This window comes from Fulmarus glacialis, unplaced genomic scaffold (genome assembly GCF_000690835.1).
Source record: "Fulmarus glacialis isolate BGI_N327 unplaced genomic scaffold, ASM69083v1 scaffold11332, whole genome shotgun sequence".
Classification (NCBI taxonomy): Eukaryota; Metazoa; Chordata; class Aves; order Procellariiformes; family Procellariidae; genus Fulmarus; species Fulmarus glacialis.
This window is the reverse complement of record NW_009197180.1, coordinates 2426-24883: the sequence shown is the minus strand read 5'-3', so window position 1 is coordinate 24883 and position 22458 is coordinate 2426. Positions and strand designations below refer to the sequence as shown.

General features: G+C 41.1%; 1 protein-coding gene across 1 annotated transcript; it reads right to left on the bottom strand.

The window, feature by feature from the left end:
• Positions 1-10551: 10551 nt before the first annotated feature.
• On the bottom strand, positions 10552-22252 carry LOC104072858 (cytosolic carboxypeptidase 3-like; the record flags this gene model as incomplete). Its single annotated transcript, XM_009572451.1, is given in 10 exon segments — positions 10552-10693; positions 11361-11464; positions 11605-11699; positions 12245-12371; positions 13479-13641; positions 15210-15819; positions 15822-15982; positions 16509-16647; positions 20423-20530; positions 22098-22252. Coding segments are annotated over 10 exon segments (1804 nt in total), but the record flags the coding sequence as incomplete, so codon positions are not given.
• Between the last annotated feature and the right edge of the window lie 206 nt (positions 22253-22458).

Sequence of the window (22458 nt, the reverse complement as noted above, 5' to 3'; positions counted from 1 at the left end):
TCCCTTTCTTCATCTCTCGCCTAATAAAGGCTATTTTGGGAAAAAGATACTCTAGGTAGCCCCCATTTAAACCGTTCCGCTATGCATAGAACCGTAAATCAGGAAGTGAAGGTGCCAAAGGCAACATGATTATTTTGTTTTGGTAAGCATGCAGCTGTTGAAGAATATGTTCTCAGTCCAAGGAAAGCAAGTGTTTGACATTCAAATGACACTGGACTAAAGTCACAACAGACATCTCCAGAGCACGAGTACTATGCCGACCCCCACCGGTCAAGCAACATGGGTGGGAGTGGGAGAGAAGAAGAGCCGGCGCCACCCAATGAATCTTGACAGGTGACACGTGTTCGTGAGCTGCTCAGCTGCTAGTGCTCGCTGCAGGGTAAGAACAAGGTGCCTTGGGGCACGAGCAGTGCCAGCACCCAGGGAAGCCAGAAGTTAAGTAGTGTGGCAGCCTCCAGAGCGGTGGTGCCACTGCATTCGGGCAGCAGCTGAACAGGACCCACGCAGGTGAGATGAAAGGACCCGAGTGACAGCGACCTTTGGGCTAGAAATTGTCTCCTCTCAGCACCTGCCTTCACTACACACCCTGCTGATAAGACATCTCTGGAGGAGCCGTAGGAGGGAGAAAAAGGGGATATAAAGTGTTCTACAGGCTGTGGGATAGTACTCCAGTCCGGATCTAAAAAACACAGTAACAAAATATTAAGAGCCAGGATTTGTGGTTTGTTTTGGTTTGGTTTGGTTTGGTTTCTTCCTTCCTCTGAGCAACGTCAATTTCAGGAAAGCCCACAAGAACGTGATCTGTTACATTTTTACCCTTGGGTATGGTATACAATAGCTAGGAACAAACAGCTGCAGCTGGGGAAGAAAGAGCTTTCAAGTCACCCAAGATTGCAAAAACATCGAAAAATGCATTCTTTATTAATCTTCTCTTTGGCAGGCAAGCCCCCATCAGTCATAACACTTAAATGTACTCAACTGTACTGTACTTAAACTGTAACTGGACCGCTTGTCCCACAGAAGCCAATTACAGCTGTAATGATTTGTGCCCAGACTTAGAGGCTGGCAGTGGGGGAATCACTTTTGACGTCATTTTTCCCTCCGTACTGCAGGTGGCTCTTTCCTGAGACGTGGATCTCCAGCGCGCCGGCTGGTGTGACAGGCACGGCCCCGACACTGACGGCAGGTGAAGACCACATCTCCTCAAGTGGCAAAATCACTGCTGCCGCCCAGGCCCCCGCCTCTCTCTCAGCATGACCTGACCCGGCAGATGCAGCTTACCAGCCGGCCGAGGACCGGGTTAGCTGCAGCTGGCTTTAGGGCTGCACTGCAGATACCTCACCTGCGGGGTACGGTGAGGCAGGAGACTGCTGAGTGAGGTCCATGACCAATGGCGGAGATGAACCAGGTCTGACAGTCTATGGGGAGGCACGTCCCTTGGACATAAATAATACCTACACCATTTTGAAGCTCCTTTTATTCTAAACGAAGAGGTGCTTTATACTGTTGATACAGAATTTTATTAACAGTATTTAACCTACCTGGCCAAAATTAAGTAGGGAAGGCAAAACACGGGAAAACCTTCCAATTATGTTTACATTGGTTTAAAAAATGCATTAAGAACGGAGGATCCCCTCAATCAATGAATCCAGTCCTCTCCTATCACAGGCACATCCTTCCTACAAGCCCTCTCACAAACCAAATATTCATCTGTTAGTTTTCTAGCTACCATGCTACTTTGTTTTATTTTTTTCTGGTTAAGTTCTCCCAGACAAAAACAAAGTAGTCACAAGGTAGAATAGCTCCAGGTGCATGTCTGAGAAAAGCAAGACAGGAATTCAGAACCAAGCACAAAGTCATTACTAAAACATACCGCTACAGCATGACATTGTTAGATTTTCAGCACCCAAAGTGTGAATGAATGAATAAGGATCGTCCTGAGAATAAATTCCAGTATCCTTAGTGTAGGCAGAGAGTAAGTGATATGTTCTCACGTTCCTCTGTTTAACTGCTCTGTGACAGTTCCCTATGCATCTATAAAACTTGCAGATTTATATTAAAACACAGATAATATGTATGACTACTTTAATATTGCTATCCAGTCCTCACTGAGGAATTCTAGATCTCTGCTTGTGAAAACAATGGCTGAAGTACTGTTCTGTATAATTTGCTGACATGACATCTGGAAAAGATTTTAAAGCTCTTATATCAAGGAGAAGAATTCTTTTTTTTTTCTTTTTGTAATTCTCGGAATATTTCATGAGGCTTGTTTAACTGTGTAGGAGAGGTCAGAACTGAAGAGAAATGTACTATTGGCTTTGCAAAATTTTGCCAATAATGCGAGCTGTAAGAATCTAAGAAAAGTGACGCGATGCTGTAATTAACATTGCTCAGGTGTTTACTGGAGTAAATAAAAATTGTAACAATGGCTAAAATCAATGAAGGCTGACTTATGGCACTGTGGGATGAGGACAGGTAGCTTTCTATTCAGGATATTTCTACTTTGCTAGTTTCTTCACAGAAAAACTTGTTCATTTTGTATGCTTGATAGTGGGCTGTTTCATGCCTTTGTGGGTATCTGCGAAGCCACAAAGTTTGACACTAAGCATAACAAATTCCATTGCTTTTCAGTACTCTGTCCACAGCAACGTTTTCTATTAAAACTCTACCAAAAACTCTACCAAACCCTATCCTTAAACTCCCAGATTGAATAAACTCTACATTCCTGTAAGAAGCCTATTCTGCTTTAACGTGAAACATTAAAATTGTAAGTTTATGAAAACCAGATTTTTAAGGCCTGAAAGAACCACAGATCATTTCATAATTTGTTTTGCCTACCATGAAAAATAGGCTAGCAACTTCATTCAGTTTTCTGTGGACCCTGTTGTAGACTGTGTGTTTGACTGAAGCGGGACAGAGAACCCACCACATCTGGTGTGGAGTTGGCACTAACGGGCGTTCTGACTCCCTGCCAAAACATGCATCACTTATTTCTAACGCAAATTTGTTATCAATTGCAGTCACAGCTTCTCATGCTTTCTTTTTCATGGACTGAGGCTCTCTCTGCTACTTTCAGCTACTCTACTGTCTAGGAGACAATTTTCATCCCGTAAAGTCTCATTTCATCATAAAGTGGCTGAGCTCTCTTAAGTGCCATGACAAGAGGTTGTCTCCAGTTCTCACATACATTGAGGGATTCTCTTTTGCATTCTTCTTTTTTAAAAAATTCTTTAAAATAATGATGACACCAGAAGTAGTCAAAGTAATTCAGCAGTAGTCTCAAAGAAGTTCTACAAAGAAGACAAGATAGCTTTTCCCTCCTTCTATTTTCACATGGGTAAAAACTGTATTTGTCCTCATGGCACAGTATGAAGATAATTCATGTTGAGCTACTTGTTCACTCTGACACCTAAATCTTTCCCAGATTTCCTCGTGCTTGCAATGACACAAGTCCTCCAGTTCTGTTTCCTCAGCCTCCATATTTGCTTCTTTCATTTTGTCTGTACTGAAACCAAAAAGTTTTGGCTGATCCCAATTTTCCATGGGATTTGGGCTGCCTTGTTTGACTTCAGTGAATGTTTCCTCCTCTAGTCTCTCTGGCCCAAATGAGCACATTATTACAGATGTGTGTAGCCTACTGCCAATAGGAACAAATACTTTTTCACCTCTCTGGAATTTGACTCGGCTTCAGTTTTTCTCCAGTGACACTGTTCCCAATCAGTAAAGCAGAGTGTAATAATGTGACGACGACAGTTTAAACTAAAGAAAAATGAGCTCTTCCAAGTGCTGAGACTGAGTGACATCCCAGCCAAAGAATTCTGTACTTATCTTTTGGGACATACTTTTTACTGAGGTTTGAGATTGTAGAAAAAAAAAGGCTTATTAGGATTTTAAGAATTAAACAAACATATAATGTTTACCTTTTTTCACTGGGTCAAGTACCTGAAATATCTTATGTTGAGTTTCAATGCCTTGAATCTGTGAAACAGAATAAAGTATGAAGGAATTATTAATATTATTAAATTCCAAAAGACTGAATGATAAAAAGGTATCATCATCTTTATGATCAGGCACTTCATAACTAGTTCAGTAACTAGTGGGAAAACAGTTAACATGTCAAGATCAGGCTTCTTCTTTTTCTTCCTTTCCTTTTTTTTTTTTAAGCAGAAGACAAGCTAGGTATTCAGTATTTGGCCTGATTTTCAAAAGCTCAGAAAACTCAGCAACTTTTGTTCACTTTGCAAGCTGTTGGGTGCTCAGCATTATAAAAAAATTTTAAGTTAAATTCCTTTTCATGAAAGTAGGAACATAACATTAGACTCCACTGTTTTCATCCAGGATTTTTAAGTGTTTTTCAACTACCTCGAGGTTCACATTTTCTAAATAGTTGCATAGGATGCTGAACAGCAATAATGGAGAAGTGACGTTTTTAAAAAAGATTAGATCTTATACCAACTATTCCGGCAATGACCTTTTAATAAATTTAATCCCATGGTAGTTGCTAGGCCAGCTAGTGCCGAGTACCACATCACACACTCTGAATGGTAGGAAGGGGCATGACGCAGCTTTACAAATATTGTCAGCACAATATTTCAGAGCTGGGGCGTGGTAATAAAAAAATAAATAAAGTTAATAAAAAAATTTAAATAGTTAATAAAAATAATAAACAGTTAATAAAAAAATTTACTGCCTGTTTCCCTAGAATGTCCTGTGACTTTTCCCTTTCTCTTCTCTTCACAGCACTCTACTGGGCTGGAAAACACAACAGAAAATGTTTTAATGGACTTGGCAAAAATCTTGTTCAATGAAAATGGAAGTGAAACAGGTCCAGCTGAGGGAGTGAGGTGTTAGTAGTTTTGGAGACTGAAGAAGAGCTGGTATAATCTCCAGCGCCAAGGCATACTCCTTGGCAGAAAGATCTGAATGTATCAAATAATATATTCATGAGACAAAATTTTACCATTTTTTCCTGTCCCAGACTTGTTGATGTTGATACTTCATTCAAAGATGAAATAGACAATAAAAAGCCATGGGCATTCTAGGTCAGCAGCTTTTGGTGACAGAATTATTTGTCTAAAGTTACAGTGGTTGAATTAAATCTCTGGTCAGAAAAAGAGCAGAACATGTTTCTATCGGGATGAAAAACACTCACATTTTTGCTTTCATGACTTCTGTCCTTAGCAATGCTGTGAAAATGTTCTCCTGATGTTTTGGTTTTTTCCTGCACACAAAATAGTATGTAGCCATTTTAATTCATGAGGGAATATTACAGTTACAAAGAAAAAAAAGAGTTGCAGATAAACATGATAATCAAAATGCCAGAAGGAACACATGTAAGCAAGCTGCTCAAGATTGAATTCCTTATGCTGTTGTTGTTCAGCAAATATTTATGAACCTGGACACAAACATATCATATTGACAAGGGACCTCACTTCCCACTCAATTTGGCTTGTTTATTTTTAGTCTGGGAACCTGGAGAGCCTAGCTTTCTCAGTAGTATTTATTGCCACTGCTCTGTTTTTCTGATGTAGGGGCTTCTGAAAAGAAAGATTGGCATAAAATGCAAAAAGTTTGGGAAGCACTGGTCTACCTATTGAATCAATGAAAGCACTAATAAAGCAACCAGCATTATAATGTTCATGTACATAAAAAGAATATTACCCATCAAAATATTAATGTGATGGCTTCTTTCCAAAGGACAGTTTGCTTTCTCCAGGCAACAATAACAGTGCTCGTATTTTACATCTGAGGGCCATATAGTTTTCTAGGCTGAACATCAGCAAAGTGCCATTGAGGGCTACGTACAGCTCCAGCATGAATTTCTGTCAAAAACTCTACTGTACCTGTGATATTCCTGGCTATTTACCTTTTTCAAATGCCTTTAAGAACTTCCATCAAGAACAACAACCGAAATTTTGGTAAGTTTTTTGATCTAATAACCTTAATTAGTCACTGAAGTAGATCCACATGGGAAAATGCCCATAATCATGAAAAGAACAAAAAAAAAAAAACTTCTTGCGGGAATTGCAATGTACTATTCTTTCAAACTCATTTGATAAACTGTTTTTACTTTCTTTACATAGTAACAATACCACTCTGATGTGCTTTGGTCCTAGTATACATCCAGCAAAAAGCACTTTAATTCATTGCATGAAAGTTGCATGAATGCAATTCATACAATTTCATTGCATGAAAGATGTCTTTGCCTATGCTTCAGCACAGAAATTACAGAAGAGGACCTAGAGAAGCTCCACTTAACTAATAGTTTTGCAATGTATACTGGTGTTTATAGGTATTGGCAGGCATACTCTTACAGAATCAGGCTCTTAGGTGGCCAAAGCTGTGTTCAGTCCTGAACATGCTCATCCTCTCCTAAGACAGGCACATGATGGGACGGGCTCTGTACCCAGAGGCATCTCTGTTGGAAAAGCCTCCTCTTTATTGTGTATTAAATAAGTGACTCATTTCTAAAGTGCAGTCACTTTTGAACTAGGGAGGTTTGGGTAATCATTTAAAGCTGTGGTTTCACAGACCGCTGAGATCTCCTAAGGGCTTCCTGCTACTGAAGGAGAAAGTCTCTTTTCCTTTGTCCTTGGTCCTGCCTCCCCCACCCCAAACTCTGCCACTTTGATCCCTGCTCCTAGCTAGTGTTTTCCTCCATCCCTTAAACCGGCTCTGATGCTCAAAAAAATCTTTTGTGAGCTGATTTAACTCATTAACCCAGCAGAAAACCATCTCATTCTTTTTGCTGGGTTTGTTTCCCATCAGATTAGTGTGTTAAAGCAGGTCATGGCAGGGACTGAGCATCAGAGGGATATAAGTGGAAGGAATACACAGCAAGGAATGTGGCAGGAGGAGACAAGGAAGGACAGAAAGTGGCTGTTAAATGGCTCATCACATCGTATGAAAAGTCTGTTGGGATAAGGAATATGCTAATCCATTATTTAGTACAGACCCTGAAGTAATTAAGTTTTAACAAATGTTCTTGTGTGGGTTCTGTATGGCTCTTCTCAAGTGTTTCTAGGAAGGCATCCCTGCCCTTCTTTGCTCTTGGCTGTTTCTTTTATGTATATTACCACGCAAGTCTACCAGGTTTAAAGACTAAACTAAATGGACGAGAAACAATACCCCAACTTTCTGCAATGGTCTTCTGTATTTGTCTGGACTTTGGTTATCTAAAGCAGTGTTACACTCCTCCAATTCTTTTTCTGAGTTTGAAAGTCCCCTGAAATCACAGTTGTCCAATGGGGTTCCACAGCTCCCATGTCATCTGGATAAATCTCATTATAGGGCCTTTAATCCCAATCCCTGCGCATCCAAAGAAGAGCAACGAAGCTGGTGAAAGGTCTAGAGAAGAAGTCTTATGAGGAGCGGCTGAGGGAACTGAGGTTGTTCAGCCTGGAGAAAAGGAGGCTGAGGGGAGACCTTATCGCGCTCTACAACTGCCTGAAAGGAGGTTGTAGTGAGGTGGGGGTTGGTCTCTTCTCCCAAGTAACTAGCGATAAGACGAGAGGAAATGGCCTCAAGTTGCGCCAGGGCAGGTTTAGATTGGATATTACGAAAACTTTCTTCACTGAAAGGGTTATCAAGCCCTGGAACAGGCTGCCCAGGGAAGTGGTTGACTCACCATCCCTGGAGGTATTTAGAAGATGAGCAGACGTAGTGCTTAGGGACACGGTTTAGGGGTGGACTTGGCAGCATTAGGTTAACAGTTGGGACTCGATGATCTCAAGGGTCTTTTCCAACCAAAATGATTCTATGATTCTATGAATACCATACACAGATATTTTGCAATAAGCAGTTATGAACGAGAGTTATGTGGCAGCCTGCTCAATCTACAGCTTAGTCACAGACAATCAGGCGAACCTGCCTGTCTTGCTTCTATGTACCATTTATAGACAAGGAAATGGCGCTTACGGACGTCAGAAAAAACTGGAATCAATCCCACTGACCGGCATGGTGAGTGTTTTGACACAAACAAGGCTATTTTTAGCAAATGAAGTGGAAAGGCTCAGAGTTTTAGGCAAATTTTTCTCAAGTTGCCAGTCCTCACAGCTGCCAGCCCCATGTCACACCCCCGTGCACAGGCATACTGCCAGCCAGACAAGGAGGTGGGGCAAGAAAGCATGGAGGGCTGAGAAGTACTAAAAGGCCCAGGATACTTGGTGTTAACCAGAAAATGCTGCTAACTTTAGAGTCCATTCACCATTTTCATTCTAAAGTTTTCATGAACAATTTTTTTTTAAATCCAGCACTGGGAAATGTGCCCATGTGGATTTATTATTCACATATGAATAAACTCAATCCCAAAGGTAGCGTTATAAGAACAAACATGACAGAGGGTACATTAAGGAAAAAATATCTCAAAACTCATCCCTCTTCTGCGTACTTTCACTAACTCTCTGCTACCAGTCCTTGTACTGTGCAAAAGAGACTTTTTATCCAACCCACTACAGTTGACCTTCTGTAACTAATATAGTCTTGGAAATACCATGGCATCAGTGGTGGAAATTCCTGCTTGGTTCTTTAGCACTGAACAGAATAGGGGAATAAATTTCAGGCTGTGGGAAAACATGGAAAGTCGAAACAACCCTTGTAGCCCTTCCATCAGAAATTACTACCCCCCAGGTGGGCTGAGTGAGTGGAAAGTCTGTCTGGACTTCACCTTCCTTAAGTACAAAACCCTGTTTTGTTTTGGTTAAACTCTGGATGACAGTGGGACTAAGTGGAACCGTTGGACTTTGCACAAACGTGTCTCCAGATAACATCTCCAGGGACAAATGCCTCCAGGGAGGGGCAAAGCACATAAAGGGATCCGTGGCAGCTTCCCTCACCAAAAGTGCACTCACCAGAGTTTATCTGACTACATCATGTTTCAAACTGTCATCTCTGAAAGTAGATTTAAAACTCCAAATCATGCAATTTATCAACCAGCCCACTCATCTGAAATGCCTATCTGCATAAGAAAGATGGCGGCAAACTTTTTAGCAGGGCGTGTTGTGACAGGACAAGGAGGAATGGTTTTAAACTAAAAGAGGGTAGATTTAGACCAGATATAAGGAAGCAATTTTTTACAATGAGGGTGGTGAAACACTGGCACAGGTTGCCCAGAGAGGTGGTAGATGCCCCATCCCTGGAAACATTCAAGGTCAGGTTGGACGGGGCTCTGAGCAACCTGATCTAATTGAAGATGTCCCTGCCCACAGCAGGTTGGGTGGACTAGATGACCTTTTAAGGTCCCTTCCAACCCAAACTATTCTATGATTCTATGTTTTGCAAAGTGTTACAGGGGTCACTTCAGTTTTACACACTCTTAGTACACAGTCTTGGTACTAGTTTCCCCTTTTTACTGTTGTTTATTTACTGTATTTATGTCACAAACAGGAAGCAACAATTTATAGGAACTATTATTGTTGGCTAAAATTCATCCACAAGCTTTCTAAAAGTAATACACTCACAAACATTTGTTTTGCTTATCTACAGGAAACATCTTGAGTAATATTATGGTAATCACACCAAAGAAATAAACACCAAGTAAACAAGAACAAAAAGCCATGTTTCAAGCCGTTCTTTTCATCAAAACAAGGAAATACAGGTTTCAGGAAAATAAAATGTCTCATTGCCCTACAGCGAAAGCACTTTGTTAAATCTGGGGCTACATTTGCCTATGAGATTAGAAGTAGGCAGTGGGGCAGTCTGATGGTGACAGCACTTAGCACCAATGTGATGACTTGCCTGCACGTGTGAGAGAAGAACACAACTCCTGAACACTCTGAACCGGGTATCTGAAAGTATGGCTGACACCAGTGCACATGGGCACGATACTTCTTGTGCTTGGAGCCGGTGCCCTTCTCCTCCTCACCCTGACCCTATCTCTGCTTGCTCAGCTGTGCCGCAGAACCTGACAGGTAGAAAGCCACCTTCTTTTGGAACAAAACCACCACCTTCTGGACAGTCTGGGTTAAACTATAGGGAAAATTAATCCTATTGCTCTGTTCATGTGGACTGTACCTCTATAGACTACTGATTTGTTAAACACTATTCCGACTGACTTAATCCTAAGGTTCTTCAAAATAGAGCCTGTTAAACTCTAGTGGTTCTTTCCCAGTGGCATTCAGGACAGAGATATAAACAAGACAAGAAAAAGTCATAGCATACCTTAGTACCTAGTTTTAGCTGGTATGCAACAAGATCACAGGAGTCTGGGCTGTCAGAAGTTTGGCTGCTGTGAAAGACGAGCATTATTTTGTTTAATTTCCAAATTTGGAGATTGCAAACAGTATTTTGCAGCATTCATTCCAACCATTAGCAGGTGTTCTCTGCAGTAACCCTAGCTGTAGAGATGTAAATGTCTTTTCCATATGCCTGTCTTCCAGATCCACATTTTAATTTTACAGACCTACAGCTAACCTGCAAAAAGTGGGCATCACCACCTTAGAGAAAGCTTGGTTACTGAAAGAGATGTGATCTATCCAGATGGCATGTCCTGCTTCTACCTAGGTTTCTTTTAGCTCTGCTTCACACACCTTCCCTCTCCCCTCCTAAATCCTCTCACGGAACATCATCCTCTTTGTTCCCAGCAAGCCTCCTCCTAGTTCTCCGATGATACAGTAAGATCTTGTGCCTGTTTTTATTTCCTTGCAGTTCAGCACCAGTTGTGAAGCTCAGCTCTTGATTTCTATAGTCTGGGCACCTAAAGTTTGATGAGATAGAGCCAACCTATTAATGTTTCCCCAAAAAAGAAATGTACAAAAGTTTTATTCCCTAATAAATGCCATAGGGCCACAGCTGTTCACACATAAATGCCCACCTCTCACAAACCACCTGCACAACTGATCTTGCAGTCACTCACAGTCTGCACTGGCACAGGAGGAGCTGATCATGTTTAATAGGTGTGTCGTTTGGTCAGGGTACAGATTCTTGCACTGCTATCAATTAGCCTGAACTTAACCTCTTTGGCTAAGTGGAATCAGACTAGCATCTTCCATGGTTAATAAAATTAGGTTTACACAAAACCAAAACAATACACCTTATATTGTGGCTAGATTGCTCTGCAAAATGTAAGGCTGAAAAAAAGCATACTGATTTAAGCGCTGCAATAGACCAAGCTCCGTACCAATGCGGTTTCATTTCTCCTCAGGAAGGCCGCCTGGGGTAGGTACAGAGCTCTATTTCCAATGAACTGGCTATTAAGGTTTGGATACAAGATTTGTAGGCAATCTTTTAAGGAGTGTTGAATTAAGGAGTGTGACTATTAAAAGTCTAAATTTAGTAACATTTCTAACATTTACTCTGGCACTCTTTATGAGGTGCAGAGAACATATAATAAATTGTGGCATATCTGAATAGTTCTAAGTTACCTGGAATCCCACTCTAACACCTCAGAATTCAGGATCTTGGAGTTCACCCTAGCTTGCTGTTTCACTACTTTCTCGTGTTCCTTCAGGCACAGATAATAATAAGAAACACCACAAATTAAGTTTACTGCTTAAAGAAAGCCATTGTCAAATTTATTATCGTTATAACGCTGTAGCGTATTACGTTTTGTCACAGTAGGATGAACTGAGGCAGGAGAAAAGGCCTAGGGGGGACTTTCCTTACCTCCTTGTTATGAACACAGTAGTTCAAAAGAGCATCACAGAAATGCTGTCCTATTGACTCCAAGTCTTTCACATGGAAATGGGTGTTTCGTCTGCAGCCTGCAGCGTCAATAGGAAAAAGACAGAAAGGCAAATGTCAGTCATCCTGCCGACTGCTAGGTATCTGTGATATTTCAGGATGGTGGCTGACTGCAAACTCGCCTATCTTTCACTGACAGACGCTAGACAGGTCTATGACTGCCGGAGTTTTATACAGATGATATTACAGATCATTATTCTGCCTACATGAACAAATCTATCCACTCAGAGGGGGTTAACTATAATGCATAGTTAACTGATTCCCTATTGCAAAATTTCCTAAAAATACAACTGGCTTTAGTTACTGCTCTTAATTTGCCACCCACTAACATTGTTCTTTCGTGATACATGTGCAATAATGCTAGCGGTGGCCTGAAAGGTTGCTAGCTGAATGCCCTAGTTTTAGTGTTTTTTCCAACTCTTATTTAAATCCTCATTCATTTCTACCCAATAAGACAGAAGACCAACAAGGGGATGGTAGCTCAAACTACCATTTTCCATGAAAAAAACAAAGTAAAGGTCTTGTTTCATGATTCCTACTAAATAGCTACAGGGAATTGTCTCACCCAACTTAGAGCCACAGAGAGAGGCTTCCAAAGTGTAGCTGTTGTTGATGCCCATCTTCCACACTACCACTCGACCTGTGCCTTCTTTGCTCTTTCGTACTCTGAAATGGCAGTCTGGGAATGAGAACTTAAAAGACAGGTACGGCATTAGCCTTTGAAGTAAATAGGAAGATGCAATAATTTCATTTGAACCCTGCAAGTTTTTTTAAATCTTATCTACCAGGTAAACAATTGTGAGTTTTCACTCCACTTGAATATTGCACAACATAGCTCAAAGCATACTGTTATGACTGGTATAATGGAGATGTAGGTGAAATAACAGCCCTTTGATTAAAAGTTTATTTTACTTTAAGGATTTCTGAGACATCTGCAAATAATTTTTTATGTGGCCGTACTTACTGTTTCTAAATGATCCTCTACAGACAGCTGACCAGCTGAGTTATCACAAATCCTGTTATATACCAACATGCGTATTTACTAAAAAGTTGGAATAGCTCTTCTCTCATGAGTTAATAGACAAACAGTTTGACGCAACTGATCTGGAGCTCACAACCACCTCATTATTGATATCTGAGGAAAACAGCATTAGCTGCAAGTATGCAATGACATCTAGTAGGTTAGTTTGTGTGTTGTTTTACTCCTGAGTCTTTGCAACCTTTCTGGTTCAAAAGAAGCTTACTGCAGTCAGATTTTGCTGGAAAGCGACATATTTTAAAAGCTGTCATTTCTTACGAAACTTTTTTTTCCCCTAATTGAAATATCTTACACAAACATGGTGATTTTGACACAATTTTCAACAGAAGTTTTCAAAAGGATACAATCTGGAGAAACGTTTTTCTTCCTTAGTTTCTTATTTGCTTACTTGTTTGTTTTTAATTCTACAATATATTGTAAAGCTGTATTTAATACATGAGTACACGATATTTAATGTTAGCTTTTGACATTGTTAAAACAACGTTACTTTGATATTCCATTTTTTTTTCATTCTTTTAAAAAAATCTTTAAAAAATGCTAACTTTATATCCCAATTCAGCATGACACATTTTAGAGTACTGGAATTTCAAAGGAGTTAAAATTTCATATTCCTACCATTTCTAGTTTTAGCCAATTGAAGATTATTTCACTGGGTGAAGTGCAGTCTTTTAGCAGATGTGATACCTTAACAAAAAATTAGGGATCCCAGATGGTGCTTGAATTTTTAGGTGAGTAAGTTTCTAGCCAGACATTTGCTCACCTTATCTGGGCAGCTCTTGCTCAGCAAGAGGGGGAAGACACGTGGATGCACATATGGTGCTTTTGCTTGCTGCTTTCTCTCACAGCCATACATGAAGACATTTTGTTTCCTGTTGTGACCGTGGATGTCGCAATACAGAAAAACATCACGTTCCCCCATCACTCTGTAATATGGGATGACATAGAATACTTTATTAAAAGTGGGTTTTTTTTTCCTCCACCTCAGAAATAAGTCTGAGCTAATACATTACACTGAAGCTCATGTGTAACCTAAAGAACAAGAAATCTACACAAGTTTCATATTCTGAGCTCTAAGTTAAACCCTTAGTATGCTAGATTAGAGCCAAACTGCTCAGTTCCCTCCAGAATAAAACACTTGTCACTGCACAGAAATAAGATACGAGTGTATGCATCATCAGCCTTTGTCCGTGTGTTTGTTTTAACTCTCAGGCTCAGTTATATACATTCAGCTCTGTAGATGTGTACACAAGCATGTTGTACAGCTGAAACCCGCTATTCTTATCTGCTGCTCTTTCACTGTTGTACATGTGTCAGATAATACATGCTGTACAGTTATGAGACTGAAGCATAAACGGCCCTGAATACTCTTTCCTTTATCGAACTGGAGGCATCAAATTTTATGATGTGTCCAAATTCTGCAATGTATTATTGCTCAACTAACTTTTTAAAGAAAATTTGCTGGTAGACACATTGGGGTTTAGCAACCACAACCCCAACGCCCAATTCGTGTCAAAGCAGAGCTCCAGAGGGAAGATGTGATGGCACCACAGCTTGTCGCCTGGGGCTTTACTCTGGGCAGGAGTTGGAAACCCACGGTGGAACTAAGAAGGAAGCAGTAATAAACGTATCTGTCTCAGTAGCTGAATATGAGGCTGAAGGTGAGTAGCACTTCAGCAGACATAATTAATATTAATTACAGGGCACTCACAAGTGCAGGCTGTCTCCACACAGTAAGACAGAGAGAGGAATTCTCATGGAAAAGAAGGACAGGCGCAGAGCTCATCCCCTGTAAGCTAGGGATCTACATGCCAAAACATTCATTTGAAAGAACACAGATCTTATTTAAAACAGGCTGTAACTAGATGAAAAACATTAAAGGTACTAATGCTGACACTGGCTTTTTGCACAAGAGTCTTGTTTGTATTAATTTGTTACAGAAGTTAAACCAGAAGGATTTAGTTTACTAGCTGAAGGTTTAGTTTAATACCCGAAGGTTTAGTTTTATATCCACAATATCAATGTCTCTGCGACTGGAAGTCTGCATAAGAAATCAAACATATTTGTGGCAAAACATACAGCAAACTTGGCAATCTTCGCTGTCAAATGGACATCTGGGATCTATTCTGAACCTAACTTCATTCTGGGACATAGTTGTATGCCAGAAAAGAAGAAAATGAGAGAAATAAGGAATTTGATAAGTAGATTTTGGCAGAGGATAGTGGGGAGAAATATGCTGAAAATGTTTTGACGAAAACTCTTTTACTTTGGAGATATAACTTATTACCAGGAATGGAGAAAGGATATTAAAGGAAAACCTGCACAATACTGAAGAAAAAAATAACCCACTCTGAAATGCAACAAAACAGAAAGGCTTGGGTACAGGGCAAAGATGTAAACAATACCAAAACAACAAGGGACAGGGAAGTCACACTAACAGAGAGGCAGTGGAAAGGAAAATCATCTATTCTAAAGGGAAAGAAAATGAGGTTACCTTTTGATCATGTTTTGGGTATACCAGATGGAAGGATAATATTTCTTCATGTTAGATCTGTACTTGCGGTTCAAGTCCTGACCTGTTAAAGAACAGCGGTGATTTCCCACAATCACACCATCAGGATTCAACATGGGTATCACTTTGAAGACAAAATTGTCCCGCAGCAGTTGAGCTTTTCCTGAATCGCCAAGAATGTAATCCAGAAAGCCCTTCATTATCCAGGAACTGTTAGTTTCACCCGGATGCACCCTCGCGGTTAGTATCACAGCCTTCTTCTCGGTGCCCTTGCCACTTTTGGGGGGGTTGGTGATAGTTAAAACATACACGATGTTTCCTGCCAGTGAATGGCACAAGATGTGAATCTTGCAGAATTTGGACTTCACTGGATCTTTAGAGATGGCCACCAGGTACTCCTGCAGGTTGGAGTAGGTGTAAGGATAGCAGTGGGCAAAGTAGCAGGTGTCTTGGTCATGAGGGAACTGGAATGTCCAAGTGAGTGAGAAATACTGAAGTCCACCTTGTCCCGCATTGTTTTTGTAATACTTGATTTCATTTCCAGTCCTTCGCCAGCCAACCTTGTGTTTCTTAGCATCGGCTTCCGAGTAGCCCGAAAGCCACATTTATATAAGCTGTTACGCTTGGTAAAGTTGACAATAGTGAAGCGATACGGCATCCCTGCCTGCGTATTGCTTACTTGGAAGTAGTACCATTGCGCATGTCTGCTTGTGTAGAGGTCGGTGCGCAGGGTCAGCTGGTACTCAAATTCATTGCTGGTAGGCAGAAAGAAGACAAACAGTTGTGATGCTGGTTAGCACTGTGGCATGATGCAGTGTCAAATAATGCAGACTGCCATGAAAAAGCACCCCGCAGTGAATCAGGTGCAAAGCCGATTTACACTGTCATAAATCAAAGTCTACACAGCTGCCAGGAAAAGATGCCTAATCGCACTGAGTGTGTCAATAATGCAACTGCTGTCTTCTTTAGGACTTCTAATAGTAACCAGGACTTCTAAAAACGTTCTCCACACAATGCTTTAAAAGGAGGTGCTTAAGAAAAGGTGTTCAGTTTGTGTGGGTGATTATCACCTATAGAAAACGTTCAGTGCTATGGAACGGCTATCAGACGATTTCATGTGAAGGTTACCTGAAACTATTTTTGAAACTTATTCAACTAATGTAAAACAAGTTACAAACCCAGAGTAACACACCCTGCTCAGAAACTGATAGCAGGCTGCTCATAATAACAACTGTGATAGTAACTCCATCTTAATAAAAGAAAAAATGATTAGAAACTTACACTTTGACCACCTTCTGCAAATTCCCACTCTCAAACCGTGCTTCGAAGATCAGTGTGTTGTCTCCTTTCTGATGGAGGATCTGCTTCAGCGGGCAGAGACCTCTCACTCGGGAATACATAAAGCAGGAGTTTTTGTTAGCTAGGGGAAGGAGCAGAACAGATGTCTTTCATTTCAGTATGAATGGAATACCTGCAGTATTTAGGGAATACCTGCATCCTTCTGAAAATTCCTTCTAGAAACAGACAACTGCATGGAGTTGAACTTCAAAGCATATCTTAGGTATGCGTAAAAGAAATTATACAAAGATTTTGCTGCCCATTCCCACTTAACCTTATGGATTTCAGCCAGCCTAAGATCTGACTCTGTCTTGGAGATGCCTGTCTCTCTCCGCATGAGCAAAGGGCAATTAATACTCTGTACTTTGGCAAAGCAACGGAGTTAGGTGGAAAGACTCTAGGACTTAGCTCCCCCAGGTCTTTTCACCAGTCAAATAGACAACTTCTCTACTTAGAAATCATATGTAGCTGACAACTCTTGCCATCAGTTTGTTTTTAAATCTCTATTCAATTATTCTAGTCTAGAAGTAAAAAAGGTGATGCCCAGACCCAGCAGCAATCACTTCTATATTGCAAGTGATGTTTTCACATCACATTTAGCATGCAGTTTGAGCCCATATCTCCTTTTGCTCTCTTCTGCTACTTTTTCCTCACATGAGAGGCTCACAGAGGCATAACTGAACTTTTTACTACAACCTTCATTACCATAGTTCATGAAAGACCAGAACTTCTAGATCTGCCATCAGCAAGAATTTACTTTTTTGGTTGGGAAGTTGTTTCGGTTCCAGAGTATTCTTGGCATAATTTTAACAGTCAATGATTCTCCCTTTACAGAACCAAGGCAAGAATTATTTTAAACATCTATTTGCTTTCTCTGCATTGGTGTCAATATGGTGGCAAAGGTGTGGAAAACCGGGGTAATCAAAACCTCCTGTCATCTCCAAACCGTACCCACAAAACAGAGAGAGAGGATGCATCTCTTCTGCCGAAAGCCGGGAGCCCAGAGGTCCTGCGGCAGGGTCAGCATAGCTGACGACTGAGCTGGCGACTCCGTCCGACCTCAGCAGCACGAGCTGCGCTCTGACGCTCGGGTTAGGGCCAGCTCGGGGAAAAGGAGGACAGGTGAAAACTGCAGGTATTCCAGGCTGAAACGATGTTCTGTGAGACAGTGGGTTTCACACTGCCGATATTGAACTGGCAATATTCTGAGCTCCTGTGGTTTTGCTTCTATCTCCTTACTGCTGAATCCTCCTGAGAAGAAACTGCCTCCTTACCACGCTGCCAATTAGGGGGACTGACCTGTACCATACAGCAGGGTTAGAGCTGCACAGCAGCCCCTGTTCAGATCAGAGTTGTGTCTGCCCTTGCTTGACTGGGGCTGTGCTAGAGATTTATCCTGCAGCAGTCTGTCTTATTCTCTCCTGTAGTGTTATTAAAGCTCTGACAGTACTACTCAGGGAATTTATGTAAAGCTAAGATTCCTATAAGTCATTTTTTCATTCCTTGAATCATTGTTGCCATACGCAAAAGATGCCATATTCAGTGTTCTTCGTGACTGAAGTTACTACAGACCCATAGGGGTTTTCATTAGAGAAGGGCTGTTAGCTTTGCTGGCTGGGATACCCACATGAATAATTACTTTCTGTCAGCTGAGATTCCATTCACAGTTTCTCTACCCTTCCCTTCCTCTTTATGCTTTTCCTTAACATTAAGGAAGAAAAATGTTTCAGTAGTTAATCCAGTAAAACTGTTTCTGGAAACATCAGTATCAGTCAATTCAATGCTATTGAATGAAACGCACAAATAAAATCTGAGATCTCCATCATGGTATTTTGATGTTTCTGCACGGGAGTCACCACTGGATTGTATTTTCCTCTCCCAAATCAGATTTTAGGAGGGCCTGTAGGAACTCAGCTGCAGGTAGTTCCCAGACAGGCAGTAACTCCCAGCTCCTTCTGAATTCAAATTCAAATTCAGTGGGAATTAGGAGAGTGCCACTGCTGTCTCCCGCAGGATGCGATGGCTCATTACACGCCTGTGGCACTCAGGTCATAAATCTGCGTACGTGCCGATGCCTGTCCTACCCTACAGAGCTTCTCTGCAAGGAGGATTTTAGGATTTCAAATATTATATTTATTTCTATATGACTTAGACGGCAAAGCTAGCAAGCTGGAGGTTTCTGTCCCAGGAACAGAAAGGAGAAGATGAACTCCATGGGGCTCCAAATTTCTCCTCCTCTTCCCACCTGCTCCTATCCCCCCGCTGGCCGCAGTGCCCAGCAGCCCAGTTTGCACAAGGAGTCTACTCTCCCTGGTGCAAGCAGGGAAGGGGAGGTAAAGGCTCCAGGGCTCTGAAGTTCTCTGCAAGTCCTGCTACCAGCCAAACCCAAGGCTAGGAGGCAAAGCGGCACACTCAAGGCAGTGAACGTACAATTAGAGTCACTTGAAAACTCACCCTGTAGTCAACAAATACTGACTATTACTATCCGTATGTTTAGATACAGAGTCTTCATACCAATAGCAAGCACTCATATTCTGCTTCAGCTTGATGTTTGCTAGCCCAGGAATTGCTAACTGCCTGTAACTGCCTGCACAACGTCACTCCTCGGGAGCAGGAGGGAGAACTGGCCATACTTAAAGGCAGCAGTTTTCACCTCCTCAGTTGGAAAGGTTCACTAACGAAGTCTGAGAACCATGATACCAAAACCACGCTTTGCTGGAGAGTTGTACAGGCTGAAATAAGAACCACTTCCAGTCGCCTGTGCATGAAGTTCAAGTCAGTAATAAAGGACGTGGAAAGTTGCATTTTTAAAGAACAGCAACTAAAGGACCAGAACAGAAACAACTGTCCTTGTTTTCAAAAAGGCGGGGAGCTGGAATTCAGAGTGTTCCTCAACATCTTATCCCTTGCAATAAATTAGCAGGTCCAGTTGCAGAGGACAGATGATCCTTCCTAGTCACACAGCATTACCAGTTTTCTTGGCCACCAAACCTACTAGTGAGAGGTAATACACCCATACTGCCGAAGTAAACTAAATAAACATGACATCGAAGAGTAACAGTGCTTTTCAGTATATTGCAAGCTTTTACCAGCTGTGTTGACCTCAAGAAGGATGCCAACTCCCTTTCAGTTTTGTGCTTCTGAAAATTTTGTGGCCACATTTAGTTATCCTAGGATTGCAAAATTATTCTCATCCTTTCTTATCTATGTAGAAGTAGCCCAAGACCAAAATCAACAACTGTCAGAAGTTCCAAGTTTATCCAAGGCAACTGGATCAACTTAGCAAACACAGGAAAGAATAAATAACTCTGATAATCAACTGGTGATGGTGGAATAAGGCAACTAACTCCCTTCAATTCTGTTCAGTTAACCCTTGCCAGACTCAGGAGCCTGTAATCAAGCACTGATCCAATCTGTCCAGATATTGTTTCTAAGTCATGGCAAAACCACTATAGCAAACAGGATAAAATCTTCTCCCAACACAGACTTTAGTGTTGATCCTGCAGTTACACAGCTCTCATCTTTTTCACTTTCTCTTTTGGCTGTTAAGTTATCTTTCTCCACTCATATTTTCACAACAAACTCATTTTAGGCTGGTTCATACTGTTATTCACTGAGAACAAGAGCTGAGCTGGACTTCTGAGATAATTAACAGTATGAGCAGAACTTATGGATGATGAGACAGACGTTTAACTAATTTCCTTCCCTATCTAGGAAAATAATTTATTCCCAAGTGCCATAAAATAACAATAGAAAATCACATTGATTTCATCAGGCTTTGAATTAGGTCCATAAAGGAGATCAAAGCAGGTGCTTCTTGCTACAGCTGACAGCAAGATTTCTCAGGGTCTTCCCACCTTCTTCTCCGAGATAAATCACAGTGCCTTTGTCAGGAGTTTGGTATGGCGGCGCCATCTCCAAACCTGTCGGAGTGTACAATGGCTCAGGGGTAGTGGGTATCCAATCTGAAAAAGAAGAGACACACAGAAGGAGTACAAGCAGGAAGATTGTATTAGAGTCTTTATAATATGAAGGACACATTGAAAAGCGGTTCATCCCATTTACATCCGTTGCACATAAAGGAACAGGGAAGCCCCCTTTTGAACCTCTTTTTTTTTTGATCTGTGAACAAATCTTCACTATAAGTCTAAATAAAAATACATATCAATCTGTGTATGGACTAACTTTTGCTGTGCAAATTTACCTCTGTTCCCTGTACAGCTTGCTTACCATCAGTGAGGACGACAGTGGTGAACATTAGACAGCACGGGTACCATTAGGAAAACAGATGCTCCAGCTACAGTCATTGGTTGCTGACCACACAGATGCTGCATGGCTATAATGCAGTGTCTCCATGTAACTTACACGACATCTGCCTGGCATGTCAAAGATCTGTTGAACACCAATTCATTCTGATAATAGGCCTTTCCTTATTGTAATAGTCACAGTAGTCGTATCCCATTCCATTCAAGATACTGGGATCTATTTTCAAAGGTAACAGAATAAGGGCATAGATGTCTCAGTCCCACCTCTGTGCATTTCCAATTTCTACTGATTAGTTCCAAATTGCAATTGGTTGTATCTATAAAGTACAGGGACTGTTCAAGCCTTCGCTATCTTGTAATAGGTTTGCAGTATGACTTTTGTACAGACTGCAAAAAAGCAGTTATTAGGTGACATTCATATCTAACCATATAGCCCTGAAATACAGTACTGACATTGCTAGTAACAGGACGTGAGATTTGTACTGAATTTGCAAGATCTCAGGACTGAGGCTTGTCAGGTTTTCTCTGTCTGAACTTTTCTTTATCTGCCTGCAGCTTGTTTCACGTAATTTAGCTGTGACAGCAATTTCTCTAATTGACCAGGTATATATGGCTAATTTGCTTTATTTTTGTTTATCTTTGTGTGGTACAACCATAGGCTTATACAGACAGTAGGAACAAGGAGTTGTTCTGTGTAGAAATGCAGACCTAGAGCTGGACAAAACTCATTTTAGGGGTAACAGAGAGAAGAAGGAAATAATATCTGACACATGTAAAGAACACTGTATATGGTAAATTCAGATGTAACATGGAGTTGCAGACTGATGAAGAAAGAGAAAGGTGTAAGAGTAAGCTAGCAAACATATGAAAATGACCCCAGAGTTATTTGGATCCTAGAGTGGGGAAGAAGAAATCATCAATACAAACGCTGTATTTCTCCCAGCAAAGGACTCCGGAGGCTGACAATTTGCAACAAACCACCCCTCCCCTCTACCAGACGAAACCTCTGCAATGAAACCACTGACCTTAGCACCTAGAGGAGCAGTGGAAGGGGACGCCAGGGAAAGGGTGTGAATAAAGCAGATGTATAACAAATTTAACTGCATTATTATTTTTTCTTTTTCTGTAGCAATTAGATCTGGACTACTAATGGTTTGCCTCTTAAGATTTCACTTATACTAACAATAAATTCTTGGCTTTATTTATATATAAGGTGTGCTTCCTCTTTGCCCATACACAAGATTTTAAGCATAACACAATAACTTACCAATGTGCTCAATTCTGTCTCTGATGACTTCACATTGGTGTGGCCAGTACACCAGGGAAAACTGACCGGCAGGTGACCAGTCATCCAGATTCTGAGACTCCCGAGGATGGGGTACCACTGCCTCCGAGTCAGATGATGACAGAATCTGTTTTGCCCTTGGAAAAAGATGAGCACAAATGGAATCTATAAGAAAGTGAAAGAACCCTCACATCAGTCTCTCTTGCTCCTCCGAGTGGAAACAGGCTGCGGAGATTATCTACGTGAAATTAGCATAACTAAGCACGGCACACTAAAATTACAACCCACTGAAATGTAAATTTAATACTCCATCCTATAAATCACACCGAATTTAAAAGTAGCA